The sequence below is a fragment of the Mytilus trossulus genome, chromosome 11 (assembly GCF_036588685.1).
Source record: "Mytilus trossulus isolate FHL-02 chromosome 11, PNRI_Mtr1.1.1.hap1, whole genome shotgun sequence".
Lineage (NCBI taxonomy): Eukaryota > Metazoa > Mollusca > Bivalvia > Mytilida > Mytilidae > Mytilus > Mytilus trossulus.
The window spans coordinates 50,984,951-51,006,824 of NC_086383.1; the positions used below are offsets into that span (position 1 = coordinate 50,984,951).

Consider the following 21,874-nt stretch of genomic DNA (forward strand, 5'->3'; position numbering starts at 1 on the left):
ATCTATTATTAAAGAAAACAAAAAAGACAAAAGGTTTAATGAGCATACCATTGTATAGTCTGTTCCAACTTAGGTATATAGTTTGTAAGTGTTTTCTATATATTCAGTTTTTTTTTATTAGAGCAATGTTATTGAAAAAATCAAATAATTTTTCACAATAATTTAATATAAACTCATTCAATTCATTCAACATACATACATGCACACAACAAATAACAAAAAAAATATTATTCAGTTACAAAGGTGTCTTTTTACTTTATTAGTTTCTGAATAATTTTTCATGATATAAATACATTAATATAAGATCTCTTTTATTGCAACCACTATTTAATAATTTAAAATTAATTAATTTTATAAATGCATTGCATTAAGAAATGTGTAAAATGAGGAGGAATACAATTTTTATGTATATAATACATCAAAAGTCACAAAACTTTATATTTACAAAGTCATAATTTACAATATTTCACTTCATTGTTCAGTTCAAATGGAGAAGATGGGTAATCAACCACGTTGATGAGTCTGTTTTGGTATCTGTTTGGATGGGCATGTTTAAGTCTCTTCAGACTTCTTAAGTTTGTTGTGCCATCCTTCCAGGTTATTTGTGGTTCGGGGTCCCTCTGTGTAGTAATGATTCCATAAAAACTGGTAGCTTTTAACCGATTACTCTGTCATGTATTCTGTAAATGAAGTTGTAGCGGGTATATTTTCAGCTTCTCTCATGTCTCCTTAACATCCTCAACAAGGTGGGTTGGAACAAGAGGTAGGACTGTGGCTCCTCGTCTCAGTTGAGTAATGTCTTCATTTTCCTTATAATAGGACTGTAGTCCATATTTTTTGTGTCTATTGCCAAATACACTGGGTGAAGATGAAGAAAATGCTAGCTTGGATGCAGATTACTGTTCAAATTGTGTCATATTTATAGTTTGGTTACATAACAGTTGCATTTATATTCAAGTTGTTAAACTATTGAATCTGAATCTAAATCTGTTAGAATTAGTTGGATATTTTTATATTAAATCTCAGAACAATGTATTTTATTAAATTTTAAAAAAAAAAGTTGAATAAAGTCTAGGATATTCAAATGAGATTTATTCTAATAAATCTTTAGTTTCATTCTTTTACTTTTCTTTTCTTTTTTAGAATGTACCAATAATTAAAACTATTTGTTGATAAATTGGAATAATAATTCATTTTAAGTACACGTTTTTCTAAATAAAATTATAAATATAAATACATTTTCCTGCCAAAGATATATAAAATATAGAAAAGTTTTGCACATTTTCTTTGATTTAATAGCAGAATATAATATTCTTTTAACAATTTACAGGTAAATAAAAAGGGTAAAAAATATTGGGCGATATCTTTTTGCGCCAAAAAGTAACTCATTTGCGCCACAACTTAATTGCGCCAATACCTCTTTTGCGCCACCTAATTTTCAAAACTATAGGTATCATTTGCGCCATTAAAATTATCATCTAATTGCGCCAATTTTATATATTTTTATTCATTTATAACGACTAAATGATTAACTAGGTACCAACAGCAAAAAAATTCTCTGACATTGTACACTGAAATTCCAAATTAGCCTCGCATCCTACTAAAATTATACCGCTTTCTGGATCGTTTCACAATACAAAGTCATCAACTTTGTATATAACAACACCAATATAATTCAATATTCTGTGAAATTCTGCTCGATTTTTATGTTAAGCCGGACGCAGTTTTCTTCTCTCTCTCTCTCTATATATATATATATACACAGACTAACACACATATATATGCATATTTTAAATCTTTCTTTTCTAAATTTTCTTCTTCAATTTTGAAGATCTTTGAATTTATCATTTTTGAAGGTCGCTCTGACAACACATTGGTTGCTTTTCTTTTACACGCTGTTCTCAAAATTTGACGTTGATAATTTCTGGACACGGAGTAATGTAAATAATATTTTAAACTGCCAAATTCTGCTATGAAATTTTAAGAAAGCGAAAATGTAATATACATTCGTGATAGTTGACTTGTATTTGCATTATAATTTTAAGAAAAAAATGTTTTATAGTCTCTCAAAACTCTTTATAGAGTGGCTCTTGTTGTTAACTTGTGTTTTTAAAAAGCTGTATATTTTATATGTAACAAGTGGCGAGACTTTAATAAAGAATTTGTCTTGTCTGGTCTTGATATAGGTAAAACATGTACAGGTATGATATAGCTAAAAAAATATTAACAGGTAAATGTGGCGTAATTTCATTTCGTTTATTGGCGCAATTAATACCATCAAAATAAAAGAGAGTGGCGCAATTAATACCTTTTCAAAACTGCAATTGGCGCAAATTGATTCTGCCCAAAATATGACTATAATTCAGAAATAAACTATAACTGTTAAAACAACAATTGCCTCTATGTTTACATATACATGCAATTAAAAGTGGGCAAACCAGGATGACACCGTTTAAATTACATATACATGTATTAACTATAAAATAAACAATTATTGGCTTCAATGTTTTAAGAAAATGATCAGTTACCAGTTGGGTTTATTCCTTGAATGCCAACATCCTTTGATCTACCGACAATTTACCTGTAAAATTATGTTGGCGTTCAAGGAATAGGTGCAAGTAGTTATTACAACAAAAATGAATGCTTATCAAAACAATCATACTAATTAAACAGATAGGTAAATACAGGTAGCTAAAACAAGTTCATCTTTTTCAAGTTTTTGAAAATCATGTGTTGCTGTTACTGCATTTGTTCTTAAATAAATATGGTTTTGTTATCTTAAAATGAAACAAAGTCAACATGTGCATATTGTCATGAAATCCAGTTTGCTCAAAAATTCTCTTTGGACTTCAAAGTTTATTTTTCAACTTTTATATAGTTGTGTGTGCTGTAATATTCTCCCATATTACTTGATGGAATTTCTTGAAATTTTAGTTTACTATGTTTTATTTTCTTCAGTTTTTTCAGATTTTTTTCTTGTTTTTAATATTTCTCCCTTTTTGTCGAGCCTGCAACTTTTGTCGCAAAAGCGATACATTCCGTCTTAGTTGGCAGCGGCCTCCACAAATATTCATTCTTTGGTAAAAGGTTTAAAAATGATAATAACTTTCTCAAACTGTAGTTGATTACTGCCAAACCAGGATAGAACATTGTTTATGATCAAAAGCTAGTATCTAGTTCCGCAGAACCTTTTAGAATTTTCTATTGTAGGGTTTCATAGAATAACATTGTGAAGGTGATTCGTTATGGTCACAAATCATCAGAATTCTTGTTACCCTATTTTATGGATTTTCTTTAAACCTTGTAACATTTCCAGCTTGTAAATTATCAAATTTACTTATAAATCAATTAATTCTGATGATTTTTAAAGTTAAACAAATTGTTCAATTGAAATCTTCGTATAGTTTATATTTACTTATAAAATATTGAAAACTAATAAGTCTTATGTAAATAAACACCTCCATTACCAAATTATCTTTTTTTAATAGAAAGCAAGGAATTGTAAAAACGTTTTAATTTTATTTATTTATTTAAAATTCTTCTACATGTAATAATTTTAACCTTAAAATCTACCATTTTTCTTATCAAAAAGTAATAAAATGTTGCAATTTTAACAAGTTCATTAATTATTTTATACTTTTAAAAACATTTAGATAGTTCTAAAAACACCTATTGTTATTATATAAACATCTATTAAAATATTTTTGTTGGCATTCGAGGAATAGGTATCATATAAAATGTTGGCATTCGAGGAAGACACCACCAGTTGTACTTCTGCATACGTATTACCTTAATGAACATTCTTACTGTTTATTTGCCAGTATGTTCTCTATGGAACATATACTATATACTGTTCCTAAAGCTTGGTTGTATAATAAAAACAATGTACGACATTAACTGCAAATGTATTAAAATGTTTTTATTTTGTTCATTTTTATAATTTCATGCCAACATCTAGGAGTTCGGATCATATTGTGGTACAATACCTTCAAATTCTTTGACCCATCTTTCAAACTTACGTGGGGAAAACCTAAAATGAGAGAAAACAATAAATCAAATACTAGTAGCTTCATTATCAACTTCCAAGCAAGGACCGAAGCTCATAAACTCGGCAATCAACGTGTTAAACGCAGGCCTTCGGGAATGTCCGGAGAGCCGACAACCTTGCTTCGGAAGTTGCATCATTATGTGATGTACATATATCCTCACAATACCAATAGTTTAATATACAGAATCATTATCCCGGTGACTGGCATTGCCGCAAGTGAAGTGGCAAATATTACAAGAAGGGAACCTTTTTAAATACACTATGAAAGGTTAAATGTGCAAAGTGGTTGGACCGAAATGAAGGAATGGATGGAGTTTTGTCTTCCATCAGGCAGTTGCTATCTAAGTGTCCGAGATTTTGTCTTGCAACAGTCGACCTACGTACTTAGAGTATGGCACGTTCCCTAAAAGTTGATTTAATATTTAACGTCTCAATTCCGACCAGACATTGTCGCGTAATTATACATCCCACAGAGTCAAATAGACACCCCTCTTCTTGAGCATTTATCTTTACCGGCGGATAGTAGTAATCAAGTGATGACCTTAACCTATACCTTAATCAAATCTTGAGGTCAAAAGTATATGTATCCAACTTTCACAATGAAAGTTGCTATTAAAAAAAATCATTTATAGTTGTCTCGAGTATACATATGTTCAGGGCGGATCCAGCCTTTTAAAAAATAAAAAAGGGGGGATTTCAACTATATGTCCCTATTCAAATGCATTGATCGGCAAAAAAGGGGTCCATTCCCCGACCCCCCCCCCCCCCCGACCCCCGATTCGCCAATGTATATACCTCTTTCAAGATCATAGCACTTGTGATTTAATATGGTCATACTAACTTCGGCTTAGTGTATGCTTAAAACAGAGGTTTTGACTTATGAGTCTGGGTTGGTATGCATACAACCACTTAAGTTTTAAGATATCCAAACGTAGACTTATTGTAGGACGCCATGTAGAAAAATCCGTTCGTTTTGAACAAATCTTAAGCAGCTTTATGCATACGGACCCCGAGATAAAGTTACTGTGTGCATTGGGTATACTATTTTGTTAATTAAACAGTTATTGTTGAGATATAAAAATAAGAAATATTTTTTTCATTTATCACATCATATTTTTTGGGGGGGCGGGGGAGTGTCTAATTAAGAAGACTATCTGACTGATCAAATATGAAACAGTTTTAACACCAATCTGAAAGGAAAAAAAGGATTTTTAGAATGTTTTTGCGCACAAGGAATATTCTTGTCTTACAAAAAAAAATCATTGCATTATTATAAAGGTATATATGCCTTTTTTTCAGACACAAATGCATGTTTCCCAACTATAATAACTCACATTTGTAGTTTCAAACCAAGATGGAGTATCCTAGGTATATACACGTGTTCTTCTTCATACTGGATACCTTTAACAACTTCAACAGCCACAGTACCAGGAGTTAATAATGTCGTTATTCTACAAAAGAATGATAGAATATCTGTATAGAAAGCAAAATAATATTGTAACGTTTTTTTTTTCATAATTTCCTCGACAAGACGATTTGATGACGCAAAGTGAACAACATGACTGTACAAACGCGGAATAACGATAATTTGATGCATGTACTTACCATTTGCTTACTGGGCATTTGTTAAAGACTTTGTCATTCTTGTGGAGAAGTCATTGTTATGGAGAAAATAGTAGTTGTTGTTTGTTTATGCAATTTATACGTGTTTCTCGTTTCTCGGGTTTTTTTTGTGTATAAATTAGACCGTTGGTTTTCTCGTTTGAATTGTTTTACACTATTAACTGTTGGGCCCTTTTTAGCTTTTTGTCCGAAGTGAAACAAGGCTCCGTGTTGGAGGCCGTAACTTGATCTATAATGGTTTACTTTTATAAATTGTTATTTGGATGGAGAGTTGTCTCATTGGCACTCACACCACATCTTCCTATATCTATACTAAGATTTGCTTGTGAAAAGAATAGACTTATCACATTTTTGTTCTGGGTTTGAATAAGACCAAAAGAAGCCGAAATAGCTCCGCGCTCTAAAATTTGACTGTGGATTTCATATATCTATATGTTATGTTAAGGTTTCAACATACCTGTGTAAATTTTATATATAATATTAAAGTATCCGAACATCTGTTTTCGGTCTCATTTGCCAGAGGTCAGACATAGTGGAACGAACCTTTGTCTGGATGAACCAGACTCATTCAATTAACAAGACGTATAGCCATATAGTTGATACTGGCAATACCGTAGTTTTATGTATAGAAGCGGAAATTTATTAAAGGACACCGAATATAAAAAATTAAAATTTGCATGCCTGTTTCTTATTTGAAAACGGTACTTTTTTCATCATAATGTAATAATGTGCTCTTTAATCTTGCAAAATCAACTATTGTCGCAGAATAATGTCAAGAAAGTACTAAGTACAGTATTTTATAAAATGTATTATGCTAACAGCCTATGATTGAATAAATTCAGGAATTTTCTTGAAAACTAACTTTATCAGTCGATTTGTAAAAGCTCATATGAGCTTGTGTGTATGTAGTTTATTGGATATCGACTTTAAATAAAACTTTGAATTAAATTAAATAAAACTTGAATTACTACAATGCTTTTGAAATCTGCTTACTTGTCTCTGATCTGCTTGACCAGTCCAGTTGAAACAAATGCTGGACAAACGGTTGTAGTTTTTACTCCATTCTTCCCCAACTTCATAAGTTCTTCACTCAGAGCTTCGGTGAATCCATATACAGCATACTTAGATGCACTATAAAATAGAAAGTAAAAATATATATGTGTCACTACAAAAAAAACTTTCACCAATAAAATCAAAAATAAAATTCCGGTAAATAAATCAGAATGAGATTTACGTCATGACATGCCATTGTGATCCATTGTGTTACTTCACATAACGTGTGCAAAAACTGATCGAGAAACTTTCACGAACTTTAATTGGAGAAAGACCGAGTGTCTTGATCATCGTGCATGTTTTAGTTTTATAGACTTTAAATGACAACACATATTAGAAGATGTGGTATGAAAGCCATTTCCAAGTCACAATTTGTGAAAGTAAATCACCGTAGGTCAAGGTACGGGTACTAATCGACATCCTAGATTAACGATCGTGTTCTAGTTTCGACCGACGGAAGGGATATGTTCGATTATCGGTGAGCTTTGGAATATCGGTTCATAACAAGTTGCGCTGTATGTTATAACATGTGCTCTACCTATAATCTACCATATAGGCTGTCCCTGATTTAGCTACCATTGATGCTATAGTGACAATATGTCCACTGTTCTTTTCTATCATTGCTGGCAAAAATTCTTTCACAGTCTGCGAATATAAGAGAAAAAAATATATATAAAAAAATTGACTGTGAAACATTATGCTTTTTATCAGAAGGTTATATTTGATCATACATGTACAAGATTATAAAATTACTATATACTTTTGCAAAAAGTGGACCCATAACCTGTGTCAATGTATCATAGAGACAATGGTCATATACTGTAAATTCAGAAATTATTGCGTGCATTTAATATTGCGATTTTGTCATTTTAGACTTAAATGCGATTTTAATTTTTACGATTTTGAGAAAAATCCTGTTGAATTCATATCAAATATTTCAAATTGCGAGTTTAAAGTATTGCGTTTACAACTCAGTCGCATTTTTCGCAATAATAAAAACCTCGCAATAATTTCTGAATTTACAGTATATTAACTCAATCTTAACATCTCAAAAGCTTTCGTTAAATAGTTGATTTTTTTAACGCAAACAATGTATTGAAAATTATTTCTAAATTAACTTTACAACATCAAGAGTACTGGGCCAATTATCAATAGTATAGCCTTCATCTGGTAAATACATGTAAGTTGCAGTTTTCTGGATCCAATTTTAGTGGTGCCTTCATTGACCTCTTTTATTTATTGTTCCTCTCCATTTGTGGAGAACTTATTTTTGTGATTTGCAGTTTAAGAAGAAGAAAAAAAATATATCTAGTAAGTCGATCTTAAAAAAAGATTAGATTTTCTCGCTGCGTTGAAGACCCACTGGTGGCTTTCGGCTGTTATCTGTTCGGGATATTATCTCTTTGAATATACCCGTTTCCATTCTTAATTTTGTGTGTGTGAAAAAACCCCAAATATCTTCCGTATGACCAAGTAGAACAATCTTCTCCCAAGTCTGATGTTGCTTTTAAGTGTGGCGTCCTTTTGAGGATTTGACATGGAGGACTCGTGTCCGATTTGTTTAATTTAATGGTAAGGTATTAACTAATTTTTGAACTTCTTTGAAATTATAAACGTTACATATCTCAATAGATCAAATCAAAATAACTGACGAAACCCAATTTCTTTACCCAGAAATGTGCCAACGTGTTAACATCAAAAGTTCTCCTTATGTGAGCCTCTTTAAGTTTTAAGAGTTCTCCACCATATAAAATCCCAGCATTATTCACCAGTATATCTATATCTCCTACTTCTCCTCTCATTTGTTCGGCTGTTATATGAATGTCGACGGCATTTGCTACATCAACCACATAAGACGTTGCTGAGCCACCCATAAGGTTAATCTGTAAAGCTGTCTCGTCGTTATTTGCCTGTAGATACAAGGACAACGCATATTTTAGTGTTTGTTTATATGCAAATAGATTGTTTCGTGTTGTGATCTAAGTTCTCTTGTACATGTAGGTGCATCAAGCTTACGTGAAAATAAATTCTTGTGAATCTCATGTCAAAAATAACCTAAACCGAGCTTATATAGGCGTGAAACTCATGTGAAACTTTAAATATCACATGCATATTTTTTAAGTGAAATCTATATGACATTTTTAAATAAAGTAATTCAAATAACATCTAAATATTCTAATTTTGATTAAAATCATGAAATATACCATTTCATTTTTAAAGTTCACACAAAAGAGATATCAACCACCAACGATCGACTTCTCCGACAAAATACATGTACATACAATTAACGACAAAACGTATAAAACTCAAGGACACTTGTACTAAAATAAATCAACTACTATCGATACAAATCTTTATTCAAAGATGGAAAATGTTTATGTAATATAAATAAGCTTTCAGATTATTATCAAATCTCCGGTCGTAAGAGATTAGATCTCCTTTACATATTTCAAGTAACCAAGAATAAACTTGAGAGGACTATTTTTGGGTGAAGTGGACTAAATATAGAACAACTAGTATCAGTATAGACGATTTTGGAAACTATTTTTCTATTATGATAGTAAGATAACGGATATTGATAATGACTCACTGATATATGTTATTTCCTTTTCCTACATTTTCAATAATATTGTCACAATATGGTAACATCACTCATCATTCGTCACAATATCAAAACGAACACATACAAATAATTTAACTAAAAAGCACCAAAAAAATCTTTCAAATTTTAAAACCACATACATTGCTTCGCATGTATTACAATGTATGACGTCAGAAAATATGTTCGTCACATAGGAAGAAATATAAAATAATTTTGTAGTTCAAAGTATTTAAAAAAAAAGTATAATTTCACATAATTTTACGTTGGGAATTTTGGTATACAGGTTGAAAAAATCAAAAGTTATGTAAGAACTAATTTCAGGAACAGACCGCGCTTTAAAATTATCTAGAAGTTCTTTAGAATTTTTAAGAATCCACATGAGGTTAATACCATTACGCGAGTAAAACAATTCTTGTCGTTCAAAGTATTTTGAAATTTATAATAGAACAATAACATTATGACATATAATACACACACTACGTGACAGAAATACAACACCAACACTCGCAAAAACACTCATAGAAACGCACAAACAAATAACATAATAGTCATATTAAATTGTCCCTAAACTTTCATGTGTTGGCTGCTACCTGACTGTTATTTAGTTGTTAACTGACAATATTAAATATGATATGTACTTTATTATTATTATATTACCTTATTTATATCCCATAAAACTAATTTTGCTCCTTTTCGTGCAAGTTCTAATGCGATTTCCTTTCCAATACCGTGTCCAGCACCTGTTACTAATGCAATTTTACCCGAGATGCATTTGGGTTTAGCTGGAATCAAGGCTGTTACAAGGGCCATGCAATAATAATATAACAGTCTTGGAAAGAAAATACATGTAAAAAAGATAATCCTCTCCACAAGCGTTTCCATTTGTTATGCTCCACTTAACTCGACTTATCCAGTTGTTCTATTCCGACTCACTATTATCCATCGCAACATAAGAACACTGACCTATAGAGGCCCAGGGCGCTGAATCATTCGAGTTATGCTCCACTGTAATTGACTACCTAGATGGGGTTAAATGATTAAAGAATAATGCCCTAAAAAAATGAAGATTAGAGAATAATGAGCCAAAAAATAGAAGATTAGAGAATAAAAGGGTTTAATTTTTGGAAGATTAGAGAAAAAAGGGGTTAATTTTTTAAAGATTAGAGAAAAATGGGGTGAAAATTAAATGTTTACAGAATAACAGACCCCCCCCCCCCCCCCCATCCATACCCTCCTATATAACGGCCGTTATCAGTCTATGGCAATCCCACATTGAAAGAAGTTACAAGCTGGTTGTTCACCTGTACATATCGCTCACCTGGTTTATCACTTCAACTTCCGATATATTTTATAAGATAAATAAGATTAGCATTGATAAGATAGCTACGATTTTTATTTTAAGTCGGATTTATAAAACATGGACAACACAATCTCATAATTTCCGAAAATATTAACATTTGCATATGCATAAGAGTATATCAATCCACACAATTACAGGAACAAGATGGTGGGTGCATTTTGAAAAAAATAATATGGTAAGAAGTGGAAAAAGTAAAATAACAAAACTACCGAGGTCCAAGGGAAATTCAAAAAGGAAAGTCCGTTGTACAATGACAATATCAAAAGCTCAAACACATCAAACAAATGGAAACAACAGTCATATCCCTGACTTGGTATTTCCTTATGTAGAAAATAGTGTATTTAACCTGGTTATGTGGCTAGCTAAACCTCTCACTTGTATGACAGTTGCATATAATTCAATTGACATACAAAGGAAAAAATGTCAGAATTTTGGGGTACAGCAGTCAACATTGTAATACCATCTTAATCACCTGATATTTCAACAAGGAAACATAAAACGGCATATAGAGACTCTATAGTATATAGAAAAACTACATACAGTAAGCAATTTGAAATGAAAGATAGTAATACAAAATTGAAAATAGTACACCAACACAAAGATGGGAGCTACGTCTATAGTATATTTACAAAAATAGACTAAACAGAAAAGGTTAAAAATGAACAAAGACAATTAAAAAAGAACACCATTAGAGAGGCGATGGGTGCTAAAAGGACAATCAAACTAACAAATCGGGAAAACAATTGAAAACGCCATGGCTTAAAAGAGAAAAACAATCAAATACCAGTACACAAAAATCAACAAGGTAAATCAAGGTAAATCAAGGTCTGAGCAACACGACCCACATCAAAAACTAGGTGTGATATCAGGTGCTCCGGGCGGGTAAGCAGATCCTGCTCTACATGTGTCAACCGTCGTGTTGCTCATGCTTGTACAAACCCGTTGATAAGTGTTATTCACATTTTGGGTCAAAGGACGGAACTCTGGTTATGACAATGTGAACATATTCTTTATCATCTCTAAAACGGATGTTCCATAATGTCAATCAACTCGTGATGGCGTCCGTAAATTGTACGAAGGGACGATTTTGACTTCATCACTTGAAACTCTTGGTTTAAATAGGTTTCTTGTGAGCAGTAACCCCCAATCAGCGCAAAGCAATCCATTGCATATCTAATTACATGAAAATGTATACGTCGTATGCAGTTGCTAATGGAATGTTTCTACATAGAAAAAGAGTGCTGGGATGCTTAAATCAAATCTATTGTAAAATTTTGATATAATTCGACCACGATGGTCAATTTCTAGATGTAAGTCAAGAAATGAGACCGTAATTGATGTATTCGTTATCTTATTTTCGATTGGATAATATTAAATGCATTTAACATAGTCACCAAATTTTAAATTATTTAGTGAGAAAACCAGAAAACCTCATCTATATAGCAGAAAGTGAATTATAGGATACTGCTACCTTTTTTTATTTCTTTTTTAGAAGTTCCATATGACGTCAGTCTCATATGAATAAAGGGGTACAGTTGCTTCCCATGGGAATGCCGAGTGCTTGTTGAAAAGCATGAAACAAATATGTTGTCAATCAATAAATCAAGATTATTAATGATGTCAAGATAAGATTATAAACAGCGTCAACACTTCGAATCTATACTGCAAGACCATCATTTATTATTTGCGAAGTTGATACGGACTATTGATCAACAAGGTCTTGGTGTCTTCCAATGAACTTTTTAAGAAGAAGGACAAGATTCTTTTTTAAATAACTTTGGAAATTTAAATATCTTCTCACATACTGATGACGTGTTTTAAAGTTTGAGTAGTAGGTACATATACTAGAATACTGAATTAGTTAAGGGAAACGTTGTCAAATCAAGAGACAACAATCCAAAGAGCAGTAATGCACAGCTAAACGGGAAACGATTAGTAAAAAGTTAAATCACAAAAATACTGAACTCTGAGGAAAATTCAAAACGGAAAGTCCGTAATCGAATGGCAAAATCAAAAGCTCAAACACAAAATGACATAGATATAATGTACATTCGCAACGACACAGACGTAATACAGAATGTAAGGAACATAAAGCACCCAATACATCGTGCTACACTAGTTATGGAGACAGATATTGATCATCCTGGATTTGCTCGACTTATATCAATAGCAGAGAAGAAAGGAGAACCCGTCTTGGAACCTAGTAAAAGATGTAATACTTTATTAATATGCACAAAATAGCGTTGTTTAATGTATAGGTAACTTCACACGGTACCTGTATATCAGATTAACAACTGAGTACGGATTTTGCACTCTGCGTACGGAGCAAATACTTTCCTCACAACGCAATTCCATGGGCACCCCGTCATCGACGTCAATGGCCATCTAGTACCGTAAATGACAGGATCATAAATTACTGATGTTTGATAGTACCTATAGGAACTAACAAAAGATCAAACGATGACTTTTTATGGAGATTGTCTTTCTCTGTAGCTGAAAAAATTATTGTACATTCGTTTAACTTAACTCATCTGTTATGTTACGGTCTACTCAAATTAACATTAAAGCATATTGTTAATAGAAATATTAATGCAAAAAAATATTGTGTTCCTACTTTCTAAAAACGGCTTTATTCTGGGTCTCTTAGGAGGAAAATATTTACACATTTCGATTAACTAAATTGTATTTTTGTTTTTCTCTCTGTCTTGATAGATTAATATCATGGGTAAACATCTGCTATTACTCGATTTATTTCACTTGACTGGGCGGAGTTTAACTGGTTCGCTCATAATAAACCAGTCCATCTATATTAAGGTGTTTTAGGATAAACTCATCAATGAAGTTTCTAGTCATTCTTTTGTAAATTCCTTTGATGACACTGATTGGTAATTAGAAATCAGTATTTATTATAACGGCAATCATCCTTATCACACACATTTTTACATAGACTGTCCACATGCAAATTAAAACGTTAGCTCCGCTCGATCAGTTGAAATAACATTGGTAATACTGTCCAAACTTTTTTATAACTGAACACAATATGTTCCAAGGAAAGAGTAATCGGAGAAACAAACGATACTGATACTTGTACTTCAGAGTATAAAGTGTGGAGAGATTGATAGATTACTAACGAATTTATTTCAGCTTGACAATGAAAATCCCCGTTTATCAAGTACAAAGATTGCACTTTCATTCGAAACGTTTGACGATCTATTTTACAGGATTGGTGGAATAAAATTGAAACCAGCAGACTTTTTAAGTTGTTTTAATGGTCTTTCGATTGATGAAACTTTGATGAAGTCTGAATCTTCTACATTTATCATTGATGTATGTGAATATTATTATGCTGAAATCAATCAATATATGGCACAACTACTAACAACGCCAAACTCAAAAAGGTAGCATGTACAACATACAAAAACGTTTCCATAGACATTTACAAGACAGTGTAAAGACAGATGTTGTGTCCGGCTGGTTGTTATACGCGTCGTTTCATTATGTTCTTGGACAGTACGATGTAACGCTGAGACTAACAGATTATGTTCTGTCAAGATGTACACCGGACATGATGAAAAATAAAGAAAAACTAAACGATTGTTGTGAGATACAAAGTGTACAATTTAAATTGTGAGATCCACGCGTAGCCTCTGGCTGTTGGCAATCCTCTTTAAATAAATAAAGAATTAAATTAAATTAAATTGTCTTTTATTGAAAGGATGAAAATATCCTATGCTCATATGGGTTTCTACATAAAACACTCGTCACTAATACCAAGGCTCCGTGTTGAAGGCCGTACATTTACCTTTAATGGTTTACTTTTATAAATTGTTTTTTGGATGGAGAGTTGTCTCATTGGCACTCACACCACATCTTCCTATATCTATAAAGTGAAAACAGCTGAAGTGATTTTATGAACTTCGAACTTACATTACTAAATATAAATGTCCTTGTACGTACATTGTTTAAAGTGTTTGACAAGTATATGTATCGTTTTATAACAACTCAACGATACTTCTCCGAAAAAGTACTTTTCAATGTTTGTATTAGGAAGTGTTATTTTCTTTTTGTTTTAGTTTCTCTTTTTCTACTATATTAAATTATAACAAAATGTAGGAAATCAAAGACGCATTATTTAATATTTTAAATCTAAACATGATTTTAAACAGATGCAGATTGATTGCAATTTTTTTGTAAGATTTTTTTGATAAATGGCTTTCTAAACCGTAGTAAACATTATGTACAGTTTAATATGTAAACAATAATTCTCCATTTATAAATCTATAAACAATTGACCAGACACAAAAATAGATCTGATTTATTTACGGAAGAAATGTTTCTTTTTCCGAAAAGAAAACAAAAAAATAATTTTTGGCAAAGATTATATCTTTGTAGCTAAAATATTAAAACATTGAAAGGATGTTTGTAGAAAAAAAACTTCAAGGCAGATAATTAATCAAACAAACATTTTTTTAAAAATAATAATCATATGTTCATGTATTCTGACATATGAATGAATAATTGTAGTTATCATTAAACAGCATTCTTTTTCTGTAGAATAAATGAAGACCTGGAATCTTATACTATACATCTAGTATGCTTCCGATATATCGTATGTTTTTTTGGTCTAAAGTACATAATCTTATACATGTGCTAGCATATGTTGTTGGTTTTTTTTTAAAATTTCTATGAATACGGTGAATTACTGTTAAATATAAAGGAAAGTTTTGAAAATTGAATTGTATGAGCTACAGGTTTTTTGAAAATTTGAACCAAATCATATATTCAAAATTTTAAATAAAGAACTTATATAGCAAACGTTGTCAAGTTGTATGTGTGATTTGAGCCTTTTATCTAAATATTGTTGTCGGTTGCTGGCTGTAAAAGATTTTGTTTTCTGCATTATTTAGAATGTGTCACTTTAATCTTACAAGGGGTTTTTAAAAAACTAAATAAACGGTACAGGTTTTACTCATGGTTGAAGGTGACATGCAGTTAATTATATATTTCCTCTTCGTACTAAAATTGATAGTCGCCAAATGAGCATTTAAACCCCATTTTACATGAAAAATGTCCATGTACAAATAACGTAATAGATATCAAACGGTCATAAATACGTAAAAAGTAAAATCACAAAAATACTGAGCTTCGAGGAAAATCCAAAACGGAAAGTTACTAATCAAATGGCAAAATCAAATAAATGTATGATAGTTATCATTTGACTACTAGGAATTTTATGTATTATTCAACAAGAATAGAGGCAGTTTTATGTTTTATGAACGTTATGTTTTGATTTCCTTGTAAGTACACAACTTTTAATTAGCAAGTGGCCTTCGTTCCATCCTTAATTTAAAACGATCACAATCTAATATCCGCATGACAAATATTTGCACTGTTTTCATCAGGAAGTTTTTTTTCTCTTTGTTTCAGCTTCTACAAAACCCTACTTTTTAATATCCTAAGTAATATTGTGAGACTACAAGTGTTCCAGCGATCAAGCGGTCCAGTGAAAAAAGGTAAGAGATAATACATCTGTAGAAACACTTACATTGTAGTAGACGCTTACCCTGTCGTGGTACCCGGATTCCCTCAGGGTTTGGTTGTAACCTTGGTAAGTCTCTTCTTAATTGATATACGAAACTTAAACATTAAACAATCTACTGCTGTCTTTATTTAAAAGACATGAAATATACTGTAATTGTTTTGGATTTTTTTGTGGGGAGGGAGCGGATAAAGACCAAATCACAATGATAAATGTAACTTTTTTTCTTCAAAAGTTCGGAAATAAATACATTAGATATACCACCGTCAACTTAGTTCCTAACATTTTACATCAGATATATGAAATGTAACTAAAGTAAATTGTAAATAAAAGGAGGAGGATTGATAAGTATAGTTATATTCCACATAAAATTGAAAAATAGAAATCTTAATTTATTTATTAATTTGATTGGTAAACAAATATAATCTGGACACTGTAGTGCAGAAAGGTCTTATGTGATGTCATACCGACGTAATGAACACGTTAAAACAAATAATGTATTGTAGCAAAGTATGTTCTTGGGTAAAGCTGCTGCTCTTATCCGAATATTAATAACAAGATAAAATAAAAGGTGGCTCATTTGACAGTTTTTGCTGTTCTGCATTACATTGAAGAAGTTCGAAGCCTTAATTATAACATGCAGTTCAACTTTTAAAGATAATACTATTGTCACAGACTAATGTCTTATAAACACATGAAGAATATATTTTGGTAGATTTATACTACTTTCTGATTTTTTAGTTAAATGGGACAATGCAGTGTCCTTATTATGACTGTTATACAAGAAAGAGGTTATAAAACCAGGTTTAGTCCACCATCTTCTTCATAAGAAAATGCCTGTACCAAATCAGGAATATGACAGTTTGTTATCCATTCGTTTGATGTGTTTGGGGTTTGAATTTCGCCATTTGACAAGGGAATTTCCGTTTTGAATTTTAGGCGGAGTTCAGTATTTTTGTGATTTTACTTCTTATTATACCTCCTCCCTTAGAAACCCAGTTTTACATTTTGAATGATTATGTATTAACTGATAGTCAGCATATTATTTTATATATCAAACAGTAATATGGAACTTGGAATTCATTTCATACGAAATAAACCCAGAGATTAAATGTATTTACATATAACTTTCTTACAGGCATTATGAATGGAAACTCCACAAACCGAGACAATAATGACGATGGTAATATATTTGGAATGAGGAAAATCTCATATTGGGAAATATACGGTGTGAAACGTTTTCCGTATCGTGGAAGGCGTAATTTTACACCATTACTTTACCCATCTTTTGATGGAGGGATGAAAATCTCAAACGACGTTTTCGGACTGACAATCAGACAGTTTGAACGAACGTATAAAGCTTGTTTAGAGAGAAGGAATACACATGAACAGTGGATTATTAATCTTAGATATCCTGATAAATCTTCAAATGAATACCTGGATTACTTACTGAACTGTACAGACTGTAATAAAGGTATCTAGTGTGTAATATAAAAAAAGAAGATGTGGTATGACTGCCAATGAGAAAACTATCCACAAAAGACCAAAATGACACAAACATTAACAACTAAAGGTCACCGTACGGCCTTCAGCAATGAACAATTAAAGCCCAAACCGCATAGTCAGCTATAAAAGGTCCCGATAAGACAATGTAAAACAATTCAAACAAGAAAACTAACGGGCTTATTTATGTAAAAAAATGAACGAAAAACAAATATGGAACACGTAAACAAACGACAACCACTGAATTACAGGCTCCTGACTTGGGACCGACACATAAATAAAAATATGTGGCGGGGTTAAACATGTTCTTTAAATCAAGTGCATGACATGACGGTGTCTATAACTAGTCTATAGTTTGAATACAAATGAAAAAATGATATAACGAGGTGGAAACATATCATAATTCAAATATTTAACCACGAAATAAAGACTAATAAAGAACAACAAGGCAAAAAAGGAATCCACAAACAGACAAAACCATGAGAAACGAAAGGATAGAATCTAAAAAAAACACCAAATAGTTCAAAACGTTCGCTTCAAGACACGCGTGAAAATGATTTGGTTAATACCGTACAGGGGGGTTATTTTCGCGGGGTGTAACTCTTCGCTTATATTCGCGAATAGAACACAATCGCTCAAATAAAATCCGCCAATTTAAAAGTGCACATGTTAAAAGGTATTGATAAAAGTTTTAAATCCGTCAAAATATTTAGTTTACCTTATTCAATGAAAATCACGAAATTTTACAACTGCTGCAATAACCCGCTATACAATACTAAATTATGAAAATAGTGTAAGGTTCGTATAAGGTTTTTGAAATGTATACGTCGGTCGTACTATTAGTATAGTACGTGCGATGAAAACAATCTGTATTTAGGTTTCAGTAAAATACTAATTTGTCATGAATAACATATAAACTAATTGCGTCTAAATTGGATTTTAAAAAAAAAGCGCTTACACCCTAGATTATCAAGCAAACATACATAGCTTAGTCTGAATATGGTTACAAATCAAAAACACTGTGTTTTTATATCATTTATAATTATTAAGCATTAAGTATTGTTCCATTGATTGTTAATTTGTATACCTGTCGCCAAATATACTACGATAGACGTATAATGTGTCTACATACTACTGTGGAGTCATTAATATTCGTTCGATACCAATTTTCGCGTGGATTTCGTGGATACCGAAGAACCACGAATTTAAATGTTCAACGAATTGTAAATTTTCTTAAGGAATGTATGGACACTTTACAAAAACCACGAATTTAAATATCCACGAATATGCAAGTTTTCCTCAAACCACGAAAATTAGTACCCACGAAAATAAATGAATCCACAGTACTCAATATTACCGATCGAATCACAACGATTGCATGTGATAAATATCGTGGAGATAACTCTCTTCGTTCGTATGACGTTATACGGTTTTATGATTGATAAAGAAAAAAATTTCACTTTTTACAGATCACTTGCTTTGGCTCGAATCAAAACCGAGGGAGAAATACTTATATGAACACCTCGTAGAAAGAGTTGGTACTGAAATCGATATAAGAACAAGACAACGATTCTTTATAGTCAGTGATGATATCGAAAATGAATTTTCGCCTCATCAAATAAAAATATCAAGTGGAAGTAAGGCAGAAGGACTGGATTTACCCGGAAGTGACATAGATATTATGTGCATAAACAAAATGGAAGAAGCAGACATAGTACAGAATGTAAGGAGTATCAAACACCCAATACATCATACTACCTTTGTTATGGAGACTGATAATGATAATCCTGGATTCACTAGACTCCGTTTGGTAGCCGACAAGAAAGAGGGATCCTTTTTTGTACCTTCTGCTGGTAATAGGTTGTACCTAAGAGTTAATCATTTTGTTGAAAGGAATAAGCAATCGATTCCGACAATGACTGTCTTTGCACACGGTCCATGTTTATCAGATAAAGATCAGACAATAGATTATGCATTCTGCATACGAAGTAAATATCTACCTCAGAACGCAATTCCATGGGCATACCGTCATCGACGTCAATGGCCCCCTAATATCGTTATTGACAGGATAATAGATTACGGATGTTTGGTGGTACCTATAGGACCTAAGAACAGATCAGAAGATGACTTTTTATGGAGATTGTCTTTCTCTGTAGCAGAAAAAATGCTTGTACATTCGTTTAACTTCACTCAACTGCTATGTTACGGTCTACTCAAATTAACATTAAAGCATGTCGTTAATAGAAACGATAATGTTAAAGAGTTACTGTGTTCCTACTTTCTAAAGACGGCTTTATTCTGGGTTTCGGAGGAGCAGGATATCGACACATTTCAATTATCGAAATTGTATTTTTGTTTTTCTCTCTGTCTTGATAAATTAATATCATGGGTAAACATATGCTACTGTCCGAACTATTTTATACCTGAACATAATATGTTCCTACAAAAGATCAATAAAAGTAACAATAAGATACTTCTATGTGTACTTGAGAGTATAAAGTGTGGAGGGATTGATGGATTAATAGCGAATTTATTTCAGCTTGATAATGCAAATCATCGCATATCACGAACAAATAGTGAATCTTCGTCCGTTAAGATAGAATTTCTATTTTACAAGCTTGGTGGATCGATATCGGCACCAACAGAAATTCCGAGTTGTTTGAAAGGTCTTGTATTAATTGAATCTTTCATAAAGTCTGAAACTTGTACGTTTATTATTGATGTGTGTAAATATTATTATGCTGAAATCAGTCAATATATAGCACAACTTCTACCATCGCCGAATACAAGAGATAGTATGCATAACATACATGAACGTTACCATAGACATTTACAAGACGGCATCAATACTGATGCTGTGTCCGGCTGGTTGTTATACGCGTCATTTTATTACGTAATAGGGCAATACAATGTTGCACTTACACTTGCAGACTATGTTCTGTCAAGATGCACACCGGATATGGAACGATTACAAAATCATCTGTATCGTGAAACAAATTATAGTGAATATTTACATTCCAAATTGCCATTAGTTGAAAAGATGAAAATAGCCATTGTCCATAACGTTACCTTTTTACAGCACTCGTCACTAATACCAGAAGAACTACGACTAGAGGTTATTACGGATCCCTGCTTTACAATACAGCCTGTTGCGTTTTCTCAATGTCTAAGATTTCTATGTTATCATCATCTTTCTGATATTTCCAACAGACAAGAGGCATTACATAATTTATATTTAACGGTTAAAAACAAATATTTCATGACGAAAGTTGGATTTTCTGAATCATATACACTACTTGGTGTATGTTGTGAGATCTCCGGTAATAAAGAGTCCGCATATCGGTACTTCGACTGGGCTATGCAATGTCCTTATCATGTTTGTCCCACAGCAAAAATAAGGAAATCAAAGCTTTTTTGAAAAAACTTTTAGCATTAAAAAACTCCTGCAGTTTGCCATGTTATATTGTGTCAGCAGAAAAATATGTTAAGTCATCTGTGTTCTTACAGGAGGCATCTTAGTTTATATTATAGAGGTTTTACCTTTCTCTAGCTTCATTATGTATTGAAATTTCCTTTCGTAAAGTAAAATAATAAAATAAAAACACAAATATGTTTCTGCTGTGTTACATTAGTCTGTCGATGATTCAATAAATTTCATGGAAAACAAAACATATAATCAACAACTTGCATGACATTGCTTGAATATGATCTGATTAATGATCACAGCAATTTTGTTTGAACTATCGGAGGGATCCCCTGTGACCAAAAAAGAACTGAAATAAGGGTGATTTTCATAAAATAATTGCACTTTAAATTCCTTCAAAAAGATGAAGTCACCCTAGACTCAAATATTCCCAACTTGCGTAAAAAGTAAAATCACAAAAACCCTTATCTGCGAGGAAAATTTATAAGGGAAAGTCCCTAATCAAATGGCAAAATCAAAAGCTCAAAAACACATGAAACGAATGGATGTTTTGCCATGGCGTTGTCAGTTTTTTTTTCGATCTATGAATTTGACTGTCTCTCTGGTATCTTTCGCCTCTCTTATTTGACAACTGTTATATTCCTGACTTTGAACAGGCATTTTCTTATGTATAAAATTGTGAATTGAACCTTGTTTTAAAGTGGATGAAAGTAGAAATATTT

At 32.0% G+C, this 21,874-nt stretch overlaps 2 protein-coding genes across 3 annotated transcripts; one reads left to right on the forward strand and one right to left on the reverse strand.

Annotated features, from left to right (window-relative positions):
- Positions 1-3,871: 3,871 nt before the first annotated feature.
- Positions 3,872-10,366, reverse strand: LOC134690454 (17-beta-hydroxysteroid dehydrogenase 13-like). 2 transcript variants are annotated; one of them, XM_063550426.1, is made up of 6 exons: positions 9,315-9,394; positions 8,395-8,634; positions 7,263-7,369; positions 6,665-6,802; positions 5,383-5,499; positions 3,872-4,030 (listed from the first exon to the last, which is right to left on the reverse strand). In XM_063550426.1, exons 2-6 carry the CDS (start codon positions 8,596-8,598, stop codon positions 3,955-3,957), a joined length of 642 nt encoding a protein of 213 aa, XP_063406496.1. In that variant the 5' UTR covers positions 8,599-8,634; positions 9,315-9,394; the 3' UTR covers positions 3,872-3,954. The 2 variants fall into 2 exon arrangements, with proteins under 2 accessions (XP_063406496.1, XP_063406495.1); XM_063550425.1 differs by lacking the exon at positions 9,315-9,394 and adding an exon at positions 9,984-10,366 and having other exon boundaries at positions 3,876-4,030.
- Positions 10,367-16,149: 5,783 nt separating this feature from the next.
- On the forward strand, positions 16,150-21,342 carry LOC134691293 (uncharacterized). The gene is made up of 3 exons (XM_063551746.1): positions 16,150-16,199; positions 17,364-17,699; positions 19,198-21,342. Exons 2-3 carry the CDS (start codon positions 17,369-17,371, stop codon positions 21,144-21,146), a joined length of 2,280 nt encoding a protein of 759 aa, XP_063407816.1. The 5' UTR covers positions 16,150-16,199; positions 17,364-17,368; the 3' UTR covers positions 21,147-21,342.
- Positions 21,343-21,874: the final 532 nt, after the last annotated feature.